At 36.0% G+C, this 22256-nt stretch overlaps 2 protein-coding genes across 8 annotated transcripts; both read right to left on the reverse strand.

The window, feature by feature from the left end:
- Nucleotides 1-76: 76 nt before the first annotated feature.
- On the reverse strand, nt 77-9784 carry LOC307172407 (basement membrane-specific heparan sulfate proteoglycan core protein-like). 6 transcript variants are annotated; one of them, XM_079894761.1, is made up of 10 exons: nt 9677-9784; nt 7772-7821; nt 7503-7664; nt 7284-7415; nt 6933-7154; nt 6596-6840; nt 6159-6261; nt 5719-5852; nt 5565-5644; nt 77-601 (listed from the first exon to the last, which is right to left on the reverse strand). In XM_079894761.1, the coding sequence occupies exons 1-10, from the start codon at nt 9760-9762 to the stop codon at nt 472-474; spliced, it is 1344 nt and encodes a 447-aa protein (XP_079750887.1). In that variant the 5' UTR covers nt 9763-9784; the 3' UTR covers nt 77-471. The 6 variants fall into 6 exon arrangements, with proteins under 6 accessions (XP_079750887.1, XP_079750889.1, XP_079750891.1 ...); XM_079894763.1 differs by lacking the exon at nt 9677-9784 and adding an exon at nt 9336-9516 and having other exon boundaries at nt 5719-5900; XM_079894765.1 differs by lacking the exon at nt 9677-9784 and adding an exon at nt 9336-9510.
- usp5 (ubiquitin specific peptidase 5 (isopeptidase T)) lies at nt 9563-21957 on the reverse strand. 2 transcript variants are annotated; one of them, XM_079894759.1, is made up of 20 exons: nt 21622-21957; nt 21024-21152; nt 19517-19583; nt 19259-19386; nt 18892-19037; nt 17711-17895; nt 17119-17213; nt 16820-17013; nt 16103-16174; nt 15701-15791; nt 15403-15528; nt 15165-15318; nt 14879-15053; nt 14713-14801; nt 14298-14426; nt 13754-13897; nt 13518-13660; nt 10570-10720; nt 10391-10475; nt 9563-10247 (listed from the first exon to the last, which is right to left on the reverse strand). In XM_079894759.1, exons 1-20 carry the CDS (start codon nt 21727-21729, stop codon nt 10154-10156), a joined length of 2505 nt encoding a protein of 834 aa, XP_079750885.1. In that variant the 5' UTR covers nt 21730-21957; the 3' UTR covers nt 9563-10153. The 2 variants fall into 2 exon arrangements, with proteins under 2 accessions (XP_079750885.1, XP_079750884.1); XM_079894758.1 differs by having other exon boundaries at nt 14241-14426.
- Nucleotides 21958-22256: the final 299 nt, after the last annotated feature.

Genomic DNA, 22256 nt, shown 5'->3' on the forward strand with positions numbered 1-22256 from the left:
ATTTGTTTTGTTTTTGACGTCTAAGAACAGCTGTGCATGTATGGACACCTGTGAACTAAAAAAAAATTCCAGCTGCACCAGTTTAATTCTGTTTATTAAAGCTATAGTGTGCACACACACACACACACACACACACACACACACACACACACAGAGAGAGAGAGAGAGAGAGAGAGAGAGAGAGAGAGAGAGAGAGAGAGAGAGAGAGAAACCCACACATGTACAGTAGAAGCATGTAAAAAGAATATACAAATTTTATTTTTTGAAAGAAAAACTGCAACATTCAACATTCTTGTCATTCAAAAATTACAGTTGTTGAAACATTTATATTATATATTCTGCAAAATGCACGATTTGATTTAAAAGTACAGTAATCATGGCATATTCATTCATTTGCATTGTTGGCATCATTAAGCAAGAAGCACATTTAAAAGCACAGGCCCAGCGTGGCATGATTTATTTATTTTTTCCTCAGTAGTCTTGCTCTTGGCACTTGTCGAATGTATGGTTTGGGCCTGCTGGATGTGTACGCGGGTTGCGCTGTTTTCTGGGCACTGGAAGCGGCCTCTCTTGCTGTCCCAACTCCATCTCTGTCTCAGCTCTACAAACAAACAAATGCTGTGAAAATCTGTAATACTGTAGTATTATTGCTTTAACACTGCGTTCATTTATGCTTTAAACTGATATGAATTATTAACTACGAATAAGGAAATATTACTAACCAAATGTGTAACTGTGTAAATATAACCAGTGTTGGGGGTAATGCATTACAAGTAATGAGAGTAAAATAATCAGATTACTTTTTTCAAGTAACTAGTAAAGTAATGAATTACTTTGATATTAAAAAACAAACAAGCAAGCAACCCCAAGTGACAAAAAGCAATGCAAATGTAACTTGTGCATTACTTTCTAATAAAAAGTAACGTAATTAGTTATTTTTTAACAAGTAATGCAATACTTTAAAGCATTGCTTTTGAAAGGTAGCTTTCCCAAACACTGAATATAACATCCCTGCATTTACTTATTTTGACATTATACCAGCAACTACGATGTGGTGTAAACCAAGGTTATTATAGTTTTGCATTTTTTAATTAGTTTTTCTTTTAATATAATTTTCAAATTTCCTATAAATTTAGTTTAGTTTTTATTTTGTGAACACATTTCTATTTAGTTTTTATATGTTTAGTTGCAGTTTATAGTTAACTCTTGTGAAAACCTCTTAATAATAAAAATTAAATAATTGTTTGAGGATGAACAAAGAACCAAACAAATGCAACAAAAAAAGTAATACTCATTCACATTAAAAATGAAATCTTGTTAAACGGGGCGTATAAGAAAAAGAAAAAAATATGCGTATGATTATTATGATTATTCTTTAAGGTTATTTATATGATTAATCCTTTCAAACATTATTCTTGTATTCATTTTTAGTATGCTTTTTGTCTATTGCATCGTTTAAAATCATATACTCATAGTTATACTCATATTCAAATGTTCTATTTAGACCAGACATTTAGTATAGGCCTACCTCTCTGACCAATGTACGTCTATTTCTGGGCTAGACATGCTATTTGTTTTTTCCGTTTTCTGCTTAGGGTGGTCTCTTGTCTAATACGTGTGGTAACTTGTTTAGTTTCACATGAGATGGTTATCTTACCTGGAATTAAGGTACAGCTGTATTTACAAGAAGTCTAGTCATGATGGATATACTTATTTGGCCATTTCTGCTTCTTAAGGCTGGTTCACACAGAAAGCGGTTTTGCTAATTTGCTTTGAAAAACGGAAAAAAGACGCGGGCTATGGCAAGCCGTTTTAAAATGTAATCCTTAAAACCTACTAATATCTATTTTCATGCTACTAGTACTTAATTTTTTAGATACTAGTATCTATTCCATTAAGTACTAGTGCTTATTCATTAGCTACAAGTGCTTATTCTTTAGATGCTAGTACCTTTTTAATAGATTATTCATTAGAAATAGTTCTTATTTTTTAGATACTGGTACTCATTCATTAGATACTAGTACCTATTAAATAGATACTAGTACTTATTCATTAGATACCAGTACCCATTAATTAGATACCAGTACTTATTAATTAGCTACTAGTACTTATTCAATAGATACTAGTACCTATTTTATTAGATACTAATATTTATTCCAAATGTTACTAGTAAGATTTTTTATTCTATTCTATTCTAAGATTTTTAATTGAACTCTACAGTGGCTGTTCTGACTAACAAAAGCAGCTGTGACTAGTAAAATAAGAATAGTTAGTAACAATTACAAAAGATACTAGTGTCTAATAACTAAGTACTAGTACCTAATGAATAACTACTAGTATCTATAAAATAGGTACTAGTATCTAATGAAAAATAATAGCATTTAATAAATAAGTACTAGTATCTAACAAATACTTACTAGTAATATTTAAAAAGATACTAGTCAAAATTGGAATAGTTACATGTCATAAATTAATAGATTATATCAAAACAGAATAGCTACTAGTATCTATTAATTTGCAGATATCTTCAATCTCTTAAAGCAACACTATGGAACTTTTCCTCTTCGGTCCCCCTACAGGTTGGAAGAGGAATTGTCCATTACCGCTGTCGTAAATCATTTAGCCTTCCACAGCCTACTGTCGCACATCATAAACGAAGAAAAACAAAATAATGACTATTGTAGCGCTTGCCGTAAATCAAGTCAAATTTGTATGTCTCATTAGAACTACAGAAACGCGGACCGCAAAGGCGGAGGCTTAAGTCCCTTTCACCCTGTTACGACTTGATGAACCACTGAAACGATTTTGGAAACATTATTTTAAGGTAAAAAATGTTACATACTAGTGTTGCTTTAAGGAACTAATAAGAAAATATTAAAGGCATACTATGCGGTTACCGTTTTTGTCAAACAGCGACCCCTAGAGTCGCTGTGGAGTACTTGTATTTAACGTTGCTGTCGTAAGTACGTTTCTTGTTTTCTTTTCCTTGACTCTTCCGACCGTGCTTTCTTTGTTTTCTTCATCGAATCTGCCATGATTCACGTCTGAAATGAGTAGTCTGAATAGAGCACGTCTGAATAGAGGCTGCTTCATATGTTGTTGAAGTATGTGACGTTGTGCCGTAAAGCAAGTCGTGATTTGGCGGGGCGCCACCTCTCAAACCTGCATTTCCATATGAACATCAGAGTTCTAAACTAAACTAAGGCTATAGAACATTGTTACTGGCTTTGTTGGTTTATCTAACTAATTGGTTAGCATGAACGTGATAAAAGATGTGTTTGATATGACATTTATTGGTTTGAATGTACAGTAGGCCATAATAAAGACTTACCTGACAATAATAAAATCCAAACAACAGTTAAGTAGATCCAAAAACAGATTCATACCCACCAGCCAAACAACCACAAAACCCAGAGATTGGAACTTTTGGAGAGCATTCATAATTCCTTAATCAAAAATTCTGAATATTAATCTTTAATATTAAATAATAAAAATATAAAATAAAAAAATGAATCTAATATTTATCAAACTGAGAATGCGAGTCATGTCAAAATAAGAGTATATATGCACTATATTACATATGCTTTTTTTTTTTTTTTTTTACTCTAATACCATTAAAAAGGTATGCTATTATTATATTGTTATTATAAAAACGTCCTTGTTCAATTCAGTCCATTTCCTGTGTCATCTCTCTTTGACATGTTGTTGGTTCATTAATATTCAACATATTAATTGCATACTGATTATTTAAATAGTCCTAGTATCTATTAAGGTAAGGATATCTTTGATCTAAAATGTAACAAAAAAATAAACACTAGTTCTATTGTTTCTTAAAGGAGAACTCTGGTCAATTTTAACATTGAGCTAATTTTTTTGTAAATTTGGAGTGCTGTCAATACAGAGAACAACGACAAAAATCGGTGTTGCCTACACCGTGTTATCCTCTTTTTAAAATTTGCACCCTGTTGACTTCAATGGGGCAAGTTTTAAACCTGCTTTTAGCCTCTTAACATCCTTGATGTGTCATTACAAGTGCACCAGCCATGTGAGTGATTCCTTCAGAGTCAACACGTGGTGAATCTGACTGCAGTAGATGTGAAAGATATGAATAAAAATGTACCTGTATTTACATCCTGTTTTCGGCTGAAGTCCACAGTAGTTGATTGTCGAGTTCGGGTGCATGATCGTACGTACTAAACCTATGCGCGTGAACTCGACAATCGACTACTGTGGACTTCAACCGAAAACAGGATGTAAATACAGGTATGTGCGCTGGCTGAATTAACATCACTTTTATTCATATCTTTCACATCTACTGCAGTCAGATTCACCCGCGTTCACTCTGAAGGAATCACTCACATGGCTGTGCACTTGTAATGACACATCAAGGATGTTAAGAGGCTAAAAGCAGGTTTAAAACTTGCCCCATTGAAGTCAACAGGGTGCAAATTTTAAAAAGAGGATAACACGATGTAGGCAACACTGATTTTTGTCGTTGTTCTCTGTACTGACAGCACTCCAAATTTACAAAAAAAATGAGCTCAATGTTAAAATTGACCGGAGTTCTCCTTTAACAAGTTAGGTATAATTAAATACTAGACACTATTGGAATAAGTACTGGCACTTAATGGAATAGATACTAGTATCTAAAAAATAAGTACAAGTAGCATGAAAATAGATACTATTAGGTTTTAAGGATTAAATGTTAAAACGGCTTGCCACAGTAGTGCAATGAAATGGAAAAAAAGTGATTTTCCGGAACAAGATGAGAGCTTATTAGTAAAGATTATTTATTTTTGCTTTTTATTATTTTAATTCAGTTAGATTTTCAGTAACTGTTGTTAGTTTCGTTTAGTTTTAGTTTTTCATTTTTGTTGAAATTTTCTATTTTATTTAATTTTCCGAAAATGTTTTAGTCTTAGTTTCAGTTTTCATTTACGAAAATAACCTTGGTATAAACAATAGGGATTCATGGATATAAAAAATTATATTTTGTTTCGTATAACAGATAAATGGCAGATTATTTAAATTCTACTACACTATTCTACACCATTTTGTCCAAATAAGTTAAAATATTTAACTTTTAAAATATTCAAATAAATCTCTTGAAATGCTTGAAAGTGAATTTAGGCAGAATTATGAACATTATGGAAAAAGGCAATGGTAATCTAAATGTAACAATAGGGAAATGAGCAGAAACCATTAAATAAGCAATATCAACTGATAAATTAAAAATAACAAAGTAAAATTTAATTAATTTTAATATATAACAAAATGGCAGCATTAGAAATGAACATTTTGATATCACTGACTCACCCTCATGTCATTCCAAACCTTTATCACTTTCTTTCTTCTGTAGAACGATAGCAGATATTTTGAAGATACTTAGAACCCCGTTGACTTTCATTGACAAAAAACTCATTTTTCAAAATATCTTTTTGTGTACATTTTTTTATTTAGAGGTGAACTATCCCTTTAAAGCAACATAAAGACCATACAAACGCTCAGTAAGCCTGACTGTGAGTAATACAAGTATCACTGTGTAGTAAAGGAAGAGGAGGTACCTGTTGTATTGGCAGTTGCATTGGCAGTAGTCTTTGGCTGTAAGAGGCTGCCGCATGGATCTCAGCTTTTTCACTCTCTTCTAGATAAAAGAAAAAAAAAACATTAAATGAGCCACTTCCTTTCTTGCTAGCTTGCTGGCTTTCTTCCTCTCACCTTCATTCGTTTGTTCCTTTGCTGGACGAAAACAATCACAACGACAAGTCCGATCAGAACCACAGCACTGGCTCCTACGGCAATCCAGATCCACAGCTTTAAGCCAAGCATCTCCTTGCTCCATGGTACCCCACCTGCAGGTTTTTTTCCTCTCACTTTAGTGACTTCCTGTTCACTTCCACCTGTTCAATGATCATTATAAACTAAGACTGAGCTGTTGATCTGGGATTTTGCTTAGTGCACAACGCACATAAAATGCATCCTTTCTATTGTGAAATTATATTAATTCCTGTAGGAATGCAGCGATATTACAATTCTGGCTGATACCTATAAGCTGATAATCAATTTGGCCAATAACTATGACTGATGTGGTTCTGATATATAAAGTGCATCCATACAAGACTGATTTTGTAAAGTTGTGAAATGTAGATTTGTTTCACCTGAAGGTTTGGCCACAACCGTCAAATTCGTCTTTGCAGTTAGCTCTGCTCCGCCCTCGAACTTCACCGTACACACATAGTCCCCTGCATCACTAGGCTGCGCCTGAGAGAATAAGAGAGGAAATGACTGTCAACTCTTAAAATAAAGGTTCTTTATTGGCATGATCTATGGTTCCATGAAGAATCTTAAACATCAATGGAACTTTTTCATTGCACTAAAGGCTCTTTAGATTATGCATTTTATAAAATTATTCACATTTTTTTTCAGAACTCTTCACTTAAAGGTTATTTGTGGAACCCAAATTATACTAATAAATTATTCTAATTATACTAATATATTATGCAAATTATTTTTTTCCAAAAAAACTTTTTTAAGAGTGTAACATGAAAATGTTATGTATAGTTTATTCAAAGCAAGATCAGTGTAAGGTATTCACTTTCATCAATGTGACATCATAGTTTGTGCTGAGTTGTCCACTAGTAAATGTGACTTTTGATGAATTCATGCCATTCCAGTGTAAGCCTTTGCTATCTGAGGACGTCAGGGTTGGGAAAGAGTCTGCAGGGAGGTGGTCAGCCTTCCACTTCCCACCCTCAACACGTTGAGATACACTCTGAGAAAGAGAACAGGGCAGCACTACATTCCCCCCTTCAGCAACTTCAACAGCTTTGGTCAGGAGACCTGTTGGAGACCCAGACAAATGTCATTTATAGCATGAAATGTGAAATATTATAATAATATAAACACTTTTATTAACTATTAGGGACACCAACCGACAACAGTCAATTGTAAACTGATCTTCAAATCCTTGACCTGACATGTCCACTGGCCATTATCCTTTGAAGTCACAGGCTTCAGCTGTATCACTTGTTTTTTATGATTTGTTTCATCATTTAAGGGATTCAGCCACTTTACTTCAGCATTCGGGTCTCCTGTAATGTCACAGTGCAGCTCTGCTTTACTGGACTGCACCAGCACTGCTGGTGTAGCAAAGACTGAGAGAGAGAGAGAGAAAAGAGAGCAAATATGAAAAATACAATCATTCTAAAAATAAATAAATAAATAAATAAATAAATACATAAAAAAGCCAACTCTAGGTTCTCGCCACTGCTGTCGTCTCTCACCTGACACAACATGCAGAGTGTATTTTTTCCCTGTTTGAACGCAGGTATAATCTCCAGAGTCTCTTGTCTCCAGTTTGGGAACCCTCAAAGTTCCGTCATTTACCCTTACTTTATCCTTATTATGGGTTCTACCTTTAAAAATAAAATCAATTATAGCGTGACTCCTCACAATACTTCATATTCAATCATTTTTGTGTCAAAAGGAGAAGAAACTGATACCCGTCATTTTAGTTCCACTTTTGCCCTTAATGAAAATAATGCGAACGTCGTCCAATCTCCATTCTACATCACTGTTCCTATTTAGGGTTCCACAATCCATGGAAATGTCACCCCCGACTTGCTGATATAACTTATCACATTTCCCACACAATGTACACAGTGCTGAAGGAGAGAATGTTGGAGAATAAGGGAGGGTTAAAGAGAGCAAAGCTGTGCAGGCAGAGTATTATATATAGACTGTTTAAAATAAATAAAAGGTTTATGCTCACCAAGAAGGAGAAAAAAGAGGATCTTGCAAGTTGGCATTCTGTTCCTTTTTCTAAAAAAAAATATATTGAATGAAATGTAAAGTTTCTTTTTAAATCAAAAAGCCCGGTGTTTCATTTCCATGAGAAAATCCTATCTGATAATCTTCTTTCGTATATAAGAGGCCCATGCTTTAACAACTAAGAAAAAAAAGGGGTAAACAGGAAATCAACATATGTGGCTGTGAGCCACAAGTGCAACTGCTTTCAGTAATATCGTTTCATTCTCTCTTAACCTAAAATATTTTTTTCTCTGTAAATATAGCCCTAATTTAAATGATTAAAATGAAATTTGAATAATTTTAGATAAATATCCAAGACACTTTGTATTACTATTAAGCTAAACAAGTTATCACCAGCAAAATAGGCTATATGATGCCTCCAAATTATACACAAATAGTGGTAGAAAATGAATAAAAATGTTTATTGTACTTTTTTTTTTTTAAATATCAAAGCTTTATAATGTATCTTCAATGCATAATATACATTTCCCTTACAGTGTTTGTGGTGCAAATAAGCATTTCTATTTCAATCTGCTGTTTTTATTACAGATTTGTGTTTTTTATCCAGGTTATTAGCCTATGACAAGATGAAACATTTTCGTAAATCCTGCAAAATACTGTGCTTTCGTTATAATCTTGTAATCGTTTATTTAGTCTACTTTTCAATTCTTAAAATAAACAATTACAGTATATAGGCTACATTTGTTTTTTACTTTTTAAGTTACATTTATTATTAGTAAAAAAGTCGGTCCTTATATATGACGATATATTTAAAAATCATTAAAGTTAACGAAAAGAAAACAAAATATAGGCTAGCCTATATTAAAACAAAACAAAAAATATATATATAAATGAGCTTCATGATCGAGTGTTAAAGAAATATTATCCTCTTTTGGTTCTAAAATAATATATCCGTATCTCATCTAGGAATTGAAGACAGATTTATCTTAAAAAAAATATATCATTCAGTTGCATCACTTTTTTGTTTGTTTGTTTGTTTTTGTCACGATTTTTATTTAAAACCCTTCGCGTATGCAAGACAAGTTAGATAATAGATTTCATTGTTGAAAGCTCTGCTGTTTATACTCACGTTTGAATGCCGTTTTCTGATTTGTTAACAAAGTTTCAAAAAATGTTTATGAGCCTTTAGTCCAACTGGCAAAAACCAGCGCGTGTGAGAAACTAGCCGATACGAAAACCTTAACCAGGCTGCACCAGAATCTCAAATGAGGTGAGACAGCGGAAGAAAGAAAAAAAGTGTTTTTGGAGAGCAGAAACCAATGTAGGGCAGAAAACGCCTCTCACATGTACTTCGCAGTGGGAAATCCTTGATAGATTTGAGAATTACGGTAAAACGTTAAACATTAATTGATATTAGTATTTTACACCTAAATCAACAGGCCTAAATAGCACGTGCACATTAATCTCAGATTCTCAGTATTGACATTTCATTACAGACAACGCTTGCAAATGTGATACGTTATGTAGATTCACTTAAGATTCAAAGAGCTTTGTAATTTACTTACCGTCAAAGCTTGACAGCAGTAAGACAAACGACGCTTTAACTCTCCATTGTTAACCAGATATGCTTAATTAAATGTCATTAGTGTCGTTTTTGCATTTAATTCATGTTTAATTCATTGCTTTCACATTTATCAACAATCTTTGCACTTTCAGTTTGTTCCTTCCTGTAATACGATCATTACTGCTAACAAAGTTCCTTTATACACACCCATAATCACAATACACAGAGTCAGAAGAAGCAAAGAGACATTTTTTATTTTAAAGCAAAAAGAACAAAATTAATTCTTTCCTCCCCCAAAAAAGGAGAACAAACCATAAGGAAAAAAGTGAAACCGCACAATACCTTTTGCATTCTTTTTTTTTTTTAAATTTAAAATTCCAATATATAATATTTAGCTGTTTTGTTTTGTGATTTAGTGATATTGTCATTAAACATTTTGCAGAAACATTCTGGAACACATAAAGGGAAGGAAGGTGGAGCTTAGCTCTAGAAGCGATGATGTCACAATAGTCACAATCCAATCAGGGGGAGGCACGAAGGAGACTAGTGTGTGGTAAGGCATTGTACAACATATGGGCGTTTCGAGTAAGAACACTCTAATCCGCACATCCTACATCTCTTTTTTTTTCCTTCCATTTTATTACGTCTGGTTTTTCTCGGTAGTGAATAAATTCGATGGAGAAGTGCTTTGACTTATTAAATGGCGCATCAGTTCAGAAGCAGGAGTCTGTTACCTACTTTTCCAGTGGATCAGATAGAGAAGTGTGTGAGTGTGTGTGTCTGGGTGAAAGAGAGAGAAAGATACTATTCTAGTTTACTTTATTCCACCACTCTCCTGTAAAAGTACAGGTAGCCCAGGTCCTTAGGTGGCTTCTCAGAGGCACAAACTTTCTGATCGTTAAAGATTACCCACCTGCAAGAAACAAAGACAGACACTGGATATAAAACCACTGAGAAGAGAATGAATACTGAGAAGGTGATATTGCTGTACAAGAGCTGCATATGAATAATAATAGAGGGATTGGAGTCCACTGATGGAGAGAGAACTTCACTCACTGTTGGTCCTTCTTGATGTGGCAGACATAATGACCACACATTGTGCTCGATCCCATGTGACTGATGAACGCAAAAAGCTCATACTCTTCAGGACAAAAGGATGGGAAAGATTTGAATCATTAGAAGAGAGCATAATATTTAAGAAATTTTTTTATAAAATGCCACACAAACACACTTACTTCCTGCTCCATCACGGACACGTGGTCCTGGAGGTGGTTCCCGACTGGCTTCACTTCCTCCCTCTGAGCGTCCACCCTCAGACACATCCATGGACTCCAGATCATCCAGATGAGAGAAGATCCAGTCCACAGCACGCTCTAGAATATTATTCTACAAACAGAAATTGAAAAATATGGGCCTGAATCTCTTAAAAGAAAGAGATAACAAATGGCCTTTGAAAAGGTGCATTGCATTCATAACATACTGACTGGTTTATTTTCTGTTCACTTTATTTGACGTTTGCAATTTTTGTAACCTATTACCAACATTAAAGACCTCGATTTGTGCGAGTTTCTTTTTTTAACATGAAAGGGATTGTTCACCCAAGAATAAAAAAAAATTAAAAAAGGAAGATATCTTGAAGAATGATTTACTTCTTCGGTGTCACAAATTAAAAGGAATGTAATATTTATGGTAGTGAGGTAAATACAGTGTGGTAACTAGCTTGTATGCAACATTGGGGGCAATGTTATGCTTTTGGTCATTCATTTAACCATAAGAAATATTTTTTTACTGCAACAATTCATGGAATATCAGTTCATAAGATTATACAACTGTTAAAAAGTTTGGGGTCAGTCAGATTTTTTTTTGGTGAGCATCGACATTAAATTGACCAAAAGTGACATTAAAGACATTTATAATGTAACAAAAAATATTTCCCCACTACTGCCGAGATGACGAGTCGGCAGCGTGACTTAATCTCTCCAGCCAAAACATTATCAATAAATTATTAAAATGTTTAGACAGTCTCCTTCTGTTTTTTCACGACACACTCATAATCATTTTGTTTGCTGGTGTGCTGTGGCAAGATTTATGCTTGCATTTGAGCGCTGATTAGTAATATATATGCAAATAAAGGTTCGTTGTTATGATTTATGAATTGTTAATATGAACGCGCGATTAGTCGACTAATCGTTTAATGAACGACTACTTGTCAACTAGAAAAATCTTTAGTTGAGGGCAGCCCTAATTGATTATAAGAAATGTTTCCTGAGCGCCAAATCAGCATAAGAATGATTTCTGAAGGATCATGTGAAGTCACTGGAGTAATTCTTGTTGAAAATTCAGCTTTGCTTCACATAAAAATTAATGATATTTCATGATATTACTGTTTTTGACTTTTTCATCAAATAAATGCAGCCTTGGTGAGCATAAACACTTTCAAAAATATTTTTTTAAACGTAAAATCAATCCCAAACTTTTGTGCACAGTGTATTGTTGTATATTATTAATTGTTCAGTGCAATATAGAAGTAGCTTTTAAGTGAGACGAGTAATTGCAAGTTTTTTGTTGTTGTGAGAACTATTAAAAAGATGAAATATTTCTTACATTAACTAAAGCCCCTTTCACACAGAGCATTGATCCCAGAAAATTGCCATATAAATTGCTAGAGTGCCTTCTGTGTGAACGGAAACACATCTTGGGATTGACCCCGGGATGGAGATCTAGTAACATTGCTGGGATCAGTCCCGGAACGTGCACTGTGTGAACTAAAGGCAGGACCAATGCCGTAAGGGATGCGTTTTAGTGAAGTGTCATCAAAATTACGTACCGGTAGTTAGAGCGACTCTTTGACCGTGGGTTTTAAATGCAGATCAAGGTCAACGTTACACATTAACAAAGAAGAAATTTTTACTGATTTTAAGTGAAGGATACTGTTATTTGCCGTTTTTGCCGGGAAAATCAAAAGTGTGATGTTTAAGCGCGCTCCTGGGAGCCTCTCTCTTTAGTTCTACAACACTAGCTAATGTTTTTTGACGCTTACATTATACATCACATCTTGATGTCACATGTCTTTACGGGATGTGTGTGAACACATGCACAGATTCCAGAAAATCACTAGCAGTGTGAATGAACCAAAATCAAACGATTCCAGGACAAATCCCGGGACACATTATCAGTGTATTTTCCGGAATCTCTGTGAAGGGGCTTAACGATACAGAAATATATCAGGGTTTTTCCTGGCTCAAAACGAGGTGGAGATGGTAAAATCCTGATCATGTATGTTTAAGTAGTATTTTTCGTAGACCATCATATAGCCTACTGTGTTTCCCACAGTATTTTTGTGGGTGGACCACAGTAGCTCAATGGGGGTCTGGGGGCATACCCCCCCTAATTTTATTAAATGCATGCTCCATCTTTCATTTCAAATTCTTCAATTTGATCAATACATTTAATTAGAATAAGACACTAGGCTGTTAACAATCAAAACGTTGGGAAACACGGTAAGACATCTATATTATTATCAACTATAGGCTATCAATCGCCACTTACATTAAATGAAATCGCCTTTTCTGTGATTCCCTTGTTATTTTATTTTTTGATATTGCCGTTTTAATCAGGGCATTTGTCCAGTTGGGCAAGTACAATTCTCTCTCACGTGTCCCTTCAAAAAAAACACGTGTCCCGGACAAGCGTTAATGTCGAGCCCTGATATGTTTTCCTTGATTGGTTTTCCCCGAAGAGAATTACGTTGTTGAAAACGAAAGTAAAAGAGTGACGCACGTTCATTGCGTTTTACCATGATGAGAGTTCTGTGTCTTTATTAAACTCAACACATTATAATGATTTATCTGTCATCCACCCTCGACTCATTGGAATGTTATGTTTTTATTACTTGGCCCGCAACAGAATAGTCACGGTGGAAAAAGTGTATCTGAGCATGTGACTGTCTGTCTGAGTTTTGTCGAGAGCCGGAGGAGGAACGAAATTTGACAGAATTGTCAATTATAATTGCCTTGTAATTATGCAGGAAAAACCCTGTATTTATTGTTCTAACATATCTAATAATTCTTTAAAAAAGTACCATATTTGAGGAAACAGATTGCGGTAGCTATCAGTAGGTTTATCTATAAAACATTGTTGGAAAAAAATCAGATCTATGCATCAATATATTTTTGCCTCTCACCGTAGCTCTAAGAGCACGAGTGGCCTGGTCTCGACTGAAGCCCATAGAAACGATGGTTGCAAGGTGTTCCTCAGGTACACTTTCAGTGGGTGTTGTGCCAGGAGCAGAACTAGAGCCAGGCAACACTAAAGGTGCGGAAAAATCTGCAGAAAAATCACACACAGAATTATTACTCTAAATCTGCATACTGCTTTAAATCCTCTTTACAGTTGACACTCATTGATGAATGTATTTACCAGGGTCATCCATGTGCCCCATCACCCAGTTCATAGCAGCGTCGATGCCAGTGTTGCCCGTGTAGTACACGGCCTTCCGGCAAGCTTCCAGAGGAAAACCCATCTCACAGAGCTGAGACACTGTGGAGTCATCCAACACCGGAGCTAAGAGACAGACAGAGAGAGAGAGTGGTCTACACACAGCTTTTGATACAAGGAATCATTACACAGACTGAATGCTAATCAAAATTAAATGGAAAAAAAAGTTTAACCAATGCTTAAATCCAAGACAAATTCCATTTAATTGAAAACTAAATACTGAGGCTGTATGATACATCATGTATATAGAGAGCAACACATTAAAAAAGTGTTTATCTTGAACTAAAGCAAATTAATTTAATGAACAAAAGAAGACAAAAAGAAGAAAGCAAAGGAAAAAGAAAAAGAATGAAAGACAGGCTCAAGTGAAGACAGATGCAGTCGGAAAGAGGAGAAAAGACAGACTGACACAGCAGTGGGGAGTAGAGAGAGTCGTCCTCCTCGTTGCCGTGGGAACCCAGGATACCTTTAACCTCCACATCGGGGGTCATGAGAGGAGGCGGGGCCACCTCTGGCAGAAGCTCCTCCCCTGGCTGCTGTCCCATGGCACGGAGCGTGCTCAGATCCAGTGTGTCAGGAACGTCAATGCTCACATCTAATAAAATGATCATATATTAGTCTTCAAACTATGGCTGTAAACCAATTAACTGAATTATTTTCATTTATAGATGTATTTGTACAGAATGAACATGTTTTAGCAGAGGTCTTCAATAAATATTTTATATATATATATATATATATATATATATATATATATATATAGATAGAGAGAGAGAGAGAGAGAGAGAGAGAGAGAGAGAGAGAGAGAGAGAGAGAGAGAGAGAGAGAGAGAGAGAGAGAGAGAGAGAGAGAAAGAGAGAGAGAGAGAGAGAGAGATTCACCTAGTTTTTTAGGAACCCAATCCAGGCCAAAAGTAAATTTCTTGATTTGGATAACAAGATGGTCAGGAAATGAAGCAAAGCGAGTGGTCCTAGAAACAAAGATATATTAACACACAGAAGAAACCCAAAGACTGACTAAAAAAACATAAATGAATATTATTATTACTTTGTGGCAGTGGTTTTGGCCTGCACTGCAGAGCTCCAGAAATCTGTGAGTGTTTCTGGTTCGCTGAGAGCAGCCAAACAGGCAGCAAATGGGATTTGAGCACGTGTCACAGCGGGGGGAGGGGCTCCAGATGACTCCGCCTCATCACGGCGACGCTCCGCTTCTTGTAGCTCCTCTGATAAACAGGAAGAGAAGATGATAAATGAGAGGAAGGATAAAATGGGAGTATTATTTTATTTTTTTTTTCCTGGAAATTAAGTAAACTACATTCCAATAAGTGTCTAACCCATATTAGTTGCCTGGTCCATGGGAACGGGCAGCTGGACAATGTAGTCCACTCGTTGCGTATACTTGGCCTTTTGTGACTGCTGGCATACGATCTTCTCTTCTACCAGGAAGCGGAAAGCTTCTGAGGGATTCATGCCAGACCGACAGTTCCTCTGACCAACATAAAGAAAAGCTGAATTGAGCGAATGCACAAGTAGAGAAAAACAAAGACAGCAGGAGAAAGTCATCATCATTACCTCCACCATATTTATAAAGTGAAGAAGAAACTCCTGCGCATCCTGCTGCCGATTGGTCGAGAACTCCGGATGGCCTCGTCCAACCAGAGCTTTGAACATGCGAGGTGCTATCCCAACCTGGTCACCCTGTACAAACAAAATCATTTATGAATGGCTTATCTCAACAACTAAACATAAACAGAATGACTTTTCATTAGAAAAAATTTATGAAAGATTTGCACATAAATTCTGCTCTTCTTTCCTGAATGAGACCCGGTGAATTCGAATTGTTAAAAGGTGGGTGTGTGTGCGCGTGTACCCTGGGTTCGGTGGAGGCACTGGGGTCATCTCCGGGGTCCGGGGCCGGCTTAGAGTACTCTCCTGACAGAAGGCCATAGCCCAGCTTTGCTCTGATATTAAAGAGTGAAAAGGAAGGAAGAAAGAGAACATTTTTGGTTATTTCATCAAATTGCTGTAGTGTTTAAGCTTTTTGAAAAAAAATTCTAAGTAGATGTTCATGTTTTTTCCCTGCTTTCTTTCAGGTAGTAGAGAGAGAGAACTGATGTATAGTGACCTCTGCTGGAAGTATGGTATAAAAGGGATAGTTCAGCCAAAAAGGAAAATTCTGTCATCATTTACTCAACTTCAGGTTGAAGATTTTGGGGTGGACGATCACTAAACACACACCCCTATTTTAAAGGTTTGTAGGTCAGGTACTCACACTTGAGTCTTAAAGTCCTGGGTAGGGTCACTGGGCGCCTCAGCAAAGACCTTGTCAATGTTGGAAACGTATCTGACAGTTAAAGAGCGAGAGGAACCAAAGACGCATTTAGAGACTTCATTTTATTTCAGCAATAGTTAACTTATGAATATAAAAATATATAAAACATTCATGTCTAATACACATACACTACCATTCAAAACTTTGGGGTCTGTAAGATTTTTTTGTTTGTTTTTAAAATAAGCCCTTCATGGCTGCATTTATTTAATCAAAAACACAAAAATGTAATATTGTGAAATATTATTACGATTTAAAATAACTATTTTCTATTTTAAAATGTAATATATTCCTGTGATGGTAAATTAAAAATTTCAGCATCATTACATCTTCAGTGTCACATGATCCTTCAGAAATCATTCTAAAATGCTGATTTGGTGCTTGAAAAACATTTCTGATTATCAATGTTGAAAACCGTTTGGCTTAATATCTTTGAAACATTTTTTTTCAGGATTCTTTGATTAATAAAAAGTTCAAAAGAACAGTTATAAACACATTTATATGAAATAGAAATAGTTTGTAACATTATAAATGTATTTACTGTCAATTTTAATGTGTCCTTGCTGAATAAAAGTATTTAAAACATTTTTTACTGACCCCAATATTTTGATCGGTAGTGTATATGAAAAACATGGCAAAAGCACTCTGAAAGACACTAACTTGGTCTGGAAGTCTGGGATGGTGAAGAGCACTTGCATGACAGAGTTGAGGTAGCAGCTGTTTCCCAGGTTCTTCATACCGGTGAGCCCCGGGCCCCACATGGGCCTCAGAGTGGTGCCCGACTCCTGAATCACCTCCCACTCGCCCACACGCTGGTTCACTGCGATCTCCAGCTCAGTCATGGTTCTTTCCGTCTGACAGAGGGAGGAACACACTTTAACACCAGCTTTTTTTGAACAGCTTCTTAAGCACTTTAAGAATGAAAGCCCATCTTGCAGAGATTTTAGGAATGACTGTACCTTTTCCATAGTCATCATATCGATGCCAAAGTGAGAAAGGTGTTCTGGAAGCTTAGAATCTAATACCATATCATCTTCATCATATGAATAGACATCTGCAAAGACAGACACACAGCACACAATGTCTTCAAATATACCCCCTTTTTTTTTTTTTACAGAAAAGAGCACTGTAAATTGATCAAAAGTGAGAATAAATACATTGATGACAAAAAAGCCTTCTATTTAAAATAAATAAATAAATAAATCCTGGAAAACATGCATCATGATTTCCACAAAAATATTAAGCAGCACAACTGTTTTCAACATTGATGATAACATTAACCAAATCAGTATATGTATTAGAATGATTTCTGAAAGATCATGTGACTGAAAACTGGAGTAATGATGCTGAAAATTCAGCTTTGCCATCACAGAAATAAATTATATTTTAAAATATATTGAAAGATGTTTTGAAATGCAATGATATTTAACATTATAGTTTGACAGTATTTTTAAATAAATAAATGCAGCCGTGGTTAGCAGAAGAGACCAATGGAAGAAGCAGAAGAGACCATTTACTTAGACTCCAGTAGATTTTGTGTGATAATCTCACCTGCTCCGTCAGGTGTTATTGTGCCGAGTTTGACAGCCAATGGGTATCCGGTCTGCTGGTAGTGCAAGAGGGCGTGGTTATTTCCTCCCGATCCATCAAAATATCTCCGCCCACACAAAACCTTCCCATCTGTCAGATTCATCCAGATGTTCTCTTGGAGGTCACAGACCTCACACTTCCAACCACTGAAAGAAAGATAGGAGCATCTAAATGCAAACAATCAATTACTGTAACTTCCTCTGGGATCATATTCTCAGAGCTTAGCAGCAGTACATATCAAATGTGTAGGGCTGTAATCTCCCAGTCGATTAGTCGATTATTTGGTCGATACGTTCTGGCTCGACCAAAATTCTGATTCTGCCTCTTTTACTTTCGCGTTCATTTTATTAGTTTTGTCGAGTTCATTTCATCAGTTTTGCCGCGTTCATTTCATCAGGTGGAAAGCACTAATTGCTAATGGGGGTGTTTTCAGAGCACCGCTGTTTCACAGGTAACAGTCTGTCTTCAGAACACCCCCCTTGTTTTCACTTCTTTTGGATTAGCCCAACCCACTGGAGAAGAGAGACAGATTGAAGAAAGTAGGCTACTAGAAGGTTTGCTGAATATTATTACTTGATCTGGTTTGTTTAATAATTTTTTTTTTTATTAAAGTGGACGTGCCTTTTGTGTTTAAGAGTAAAAGCTTTAAGTTAATAGTCTATTCGTCTATAATAGTCTATTCGCTGAAATTATAGTGTCTGTCAGTTATTATAATACATATGACAAAAACAATTGTCTAAATTATGTTACATATTCCTCAAAAGTTCTTGTCATGATATCACTAGTTGACAACATATTACTATTTTCATAGGCTCTGATCTGATATTTCGCAGGTGCACGTGAAGCAACGCTGCCAGAGCCGACAGACTCGTGTGTCAGACTCATTTCAGTGCAAAATAATTACGTCAAAAACGATTTAATACTGCAAATAGCCTACTAGTTTTTTTATGTTTATTTATAATTCATTTAGGCGGACAACAAGGCGCACAGTGCGCAGCTAATTAATTTAAAGTTTTTTTTTTTTCCTAACGTCATTTTTAGCCGATTTTTAGTCGAAAATTTCAGGACTTTAGTCGACCAAGATTTTCTTTGGTTGATTACAGCCCTACAAATGTGTCAACAACATTTGCACGTGTGTATACCTTGGAGGGATTTTGACCCCATTGTCGAGTTGTTTAAGTTCAGCTGCGTATTTTGACTCCTGTCGCACTTCACCGTCCCACTGCTGCACCTGCAGAGCATGTGACACCGAGTCTGCTGCCTGCAGCCCCGCCATCGACAGAGACACCTGCAAGCGAGAATGACAACAACACAGAGAATGATAGTTAGAAAAGCTTACACTTAATTATGACTATATAGCATTATATCTGGTAAATAAATAAAAAGTTAACAGTCTATAAACTGACTATTACAGCTTAATAAGAAAATGAACATGCCATCCACAAGTCTGTTATTATTACATAGTGAAAAATAATGTTAAAAAATACAATAATATAAAATGATATTCACCCTCTCCCGAACAACATCTGGCATGGAGCCTAGATCCTCTGATGTTACTTCCTGTCGGTCTGGGAACAGAACCACCTTGACTTCTTCCTCATATTGCTCCTGATCAACATCAAACCCTCCCTCAATCCCTACGAGAAAAACATGAAAGCTTTACATCCTTTTATGTTTCATAAAATAATATAAGCTTACTTACAATAAAAACTAGCGTGTACTAAAATATTACACTAAGACTGAGGGCAAAAGAAAGCAAGTGCTTACCAATGGCCAGTCTTGTGGGCTTCTTTTTGGGAGGATCACCGGATCCAGAATTGGGATCATCCTCCTTCTGATAGACAGACAAGGTTAGTCTACATTTGCCAGAAGAACAGCACAAGAAACAAGACACTACAAAGCTTTGTTGTGCAATTCGTATTTGCTTAGTTCAAAAGCATTGACATGAAGAGTCGCACATCAACTACAGTGAATTAAAGGTCTAATATGTTTTTCATTCAAATAGTTTCTCCTATACCATATTAATATGCAGAGACATAAATAAGCCACGTGTCGTGCATGTTGATTTTCCAGAAAAGTCTATGAACTGTTTAGCTATACAGTGCCCACACCATTTTTTTTTTTTTTTTGCAGCCTTGGTTACGGTATTTTTTCTATTAAATTTTCCCATTGGGGAAAATCAGACAAAAATACAAAAGGTACAAGACTGTGTAGAGTAATTAAAGTCGCAATGAAACGGAAGTGGGGACAGATCTTATCTTAAGTATTGTGATGCATATCTGAGTGTAACAGAACATCAAAAAAAAAAAAATATTTATTGGTTCTATGCATCGGTTTATGTGGATTTTAAGATGTGGGTGTTGCAATCAAAAGTGGAGGTGGATGAACATGAACTTGCAGAAAAGCTTGTTATTTTCACAGGAAGGACCTGTTATGTCATTTTGATTAAACATTATACTAGGTCAAAAAACATAGGCATGAATTGTTCTCAATTAGATCTATAGCATGCATTTAGAAAGTAGACAAGATGAATTTTCATTTCAATCCGACCTTAACGGCTTTGTTGAACTACAATCCCATATAGCATTGCAAATGACAAATTTGACAAATGCTGCTTACATACATAGAAGCAGTTTATTTACATTTATTGCAAAATATGCAAACAAATATTTAATTAGTTTGAAAGTGTAGGGAGATTGATGGTTACAACATTCGGAGTGCTTTATTGAAGTGGGTGATCACAGAGAGGTGTTTCTGCATGATTTGCTAGTCACAATTCCCTGATTGGTGGAGATTTCTTTGGACATTCATGGGTAATGTTTAATGTAGTTCTTCAACAGGAATTCCACTGTTAAACAAATTTTATTGAAAATCTAGGCTGATGGTTTCAACAAATGGCTTCAATATATCATTGATTAATAAGAAGTCTGGCTTTAATGGTTATTAAAATATCCTTAATTATTATGAAAATTAAATAAATGAATAGGATTTTTACTTCCCAACCCAAATGTTGAACATTAATAATTGCTGTGTCCCACCCAGCCTGAAACAGCAACACTGGCTAAACCAATGACACGAGTCTGGGGGCGGGACTCTGTTTGTCTGGCCAATGAAAGACAGGAGGAGTGTTAGGGAAACCTGTTTGTCATCAATCTATTTTCTTTCTTTTTTTTTACAATTCTGTTTGGAGAATGGAGACTTTAAAGATATATGAACGTACTCAAATCATACTTTATTATTCATAAATTCACTGAATGATGCGTCATGTGCTTACCTGTGTTTTCCGGGTCCTGGTGATGTGCAGGTAAGCTCTCTGGCCAGTTTTGGCGTGGTGTCGGTCTACGTACTTACTTCCATAGCCGAGAAAGCTGTTCATACAGACATACAAGCCTCCCTCACTCTCCTGAAACAATCGGAAAGAACTGTTATAACAAAATACTGCTGGTCAGCAGCACCACGCGCTCAATGAGGCGGTCTCACGCGCACACCACAAAATAACATTCACGCGCATGATACAGAAGCACACAGGCTTCTCAAGATAAGAAACTTTGCAGCTTCTAGCTAAACTTAGCGTTATAACTAGCTCACAGCTAGCTAAAGTTATATATAATCTGATCATTTAAAGTTACAGAAAATGAATGGCTTAATCGAGATGTAACCAAAGAGTGCAGAGTCAACAGTGCAATGATGACTCGTATGACCTAATGAAGGAAAATAGTGCAAACTTGAGCACTAAATGAGCGCTAGTTAGCGATCCGCTTCTCACAGATGGTAAGAAGACAAAAGCAAAACAGCAACCTTATACAAACAAGCAAATAAATAAATAAAAATTCCCGAAAGTGCGCGATGACTGTGCAGTCTACTGAACTCACTGGGCTGGCGAATGAGAAGGCGCATTCGTCTTTGTGAACACGATCTCCGGGCCTCGGAACCCGAATCGTAGACAGAACCGACATCAATATCTCGCTAACCTCCGTCATCTCTGGCTAAACGCAATTGGCCTTCTTGCCTACACACACACGCTTGCCCGCTTGGGTTTTTTGGCCCCCGCTCCTGAAATACAGTCCGCCTGAAGTCTCTGACAGCCCCTTCTTTCTCTGTTTCCCCTCAATGAAAGCTGCTGCTGATGATCCAATGTGTTTTACTCGAGGCCAGGGGCGCTGCACACACTCACACTGCACTCATTACATCCGCAAATGCTTGACCGTAAAGTGTCTAAAATGCGCGCATATATTTTTTTACATTTCAATTATTTAAATAAAAATAGCAAATGTACACGTTTGTTTAACGTCTTTCATTGAAGAGGGTTTAAATGGTCGTTTAATGCAACATAGTAATCTTGGCATGACTAATACTTTCTTTTTTAAATTATATTATGAATTCTCATGTATTTTGTGCATTACGGTAATATGGAAGCCATGACAGTTGACAAAATGAGAAAGCGGAAAATTTTACCTCATGTAAATAACAATACTGGCCTCATGCGGCTGGGAGTTTTATTAAGTAA

This window comes from Squalius cephalus (assembly GCF_949319135.1).
Source record: "Squalius cephalus genome assembly, chromosome: 15".
In the NCBI taxonomy this organism is placed as follows: Eukaryota; Metazoa; Chordata; class Actinopteri; order Cypriniformes; family Leuciscidae; genus Squalius; species Squalius cephalus.

Excerpts from the sequence above, each read along its gene's own strand:
- LOC307172407 (XM_079894760.1), bottom strand. The coding sequence starts at position 9,762 with ATGACAATATCACTAAATCACAAAACAAAACAGCTAAATATTATATAT. Across the intron at positions 6,841-6,932 it reads TTTACAATTGACTGTTGTCG|GTCTCCTGACCAAAGCTGTT; the intron begins GTTGGTGTCCCT and ends GGTCTCCAACAG. Across the intron at positions 6,262-6,595 it reads ATGATGTCACATTGATGAAA|GCGCAGCCTAGTGATGCAGG; the intron begins GTGAATACCTTA and ends TTATTCTCTCAG.
- usp5 (XM_079894758.1), bottom strand. The coding sequence starts at position 21,729 with ATGACGGAGGTTAGCGAGATATTGATGTCGGTTCTGTCTACGATTCGG. Across the intron at positions 19,387-19,516 it reads GCCCACAAGACTGGCCATTG|GGATTGAGGGAGGGTTTGAT; the intron begins GTAAGCACTTGC and ends TTTTTCTCGTAG. Across the intron at positions 16,175-16,819 it reads ATCCCAGACTTCCAGACCAA|ATACGTTTCCAACATTGACA; the intron begins GTTAGTGTCTTT and ends TTTAACTGTCAG.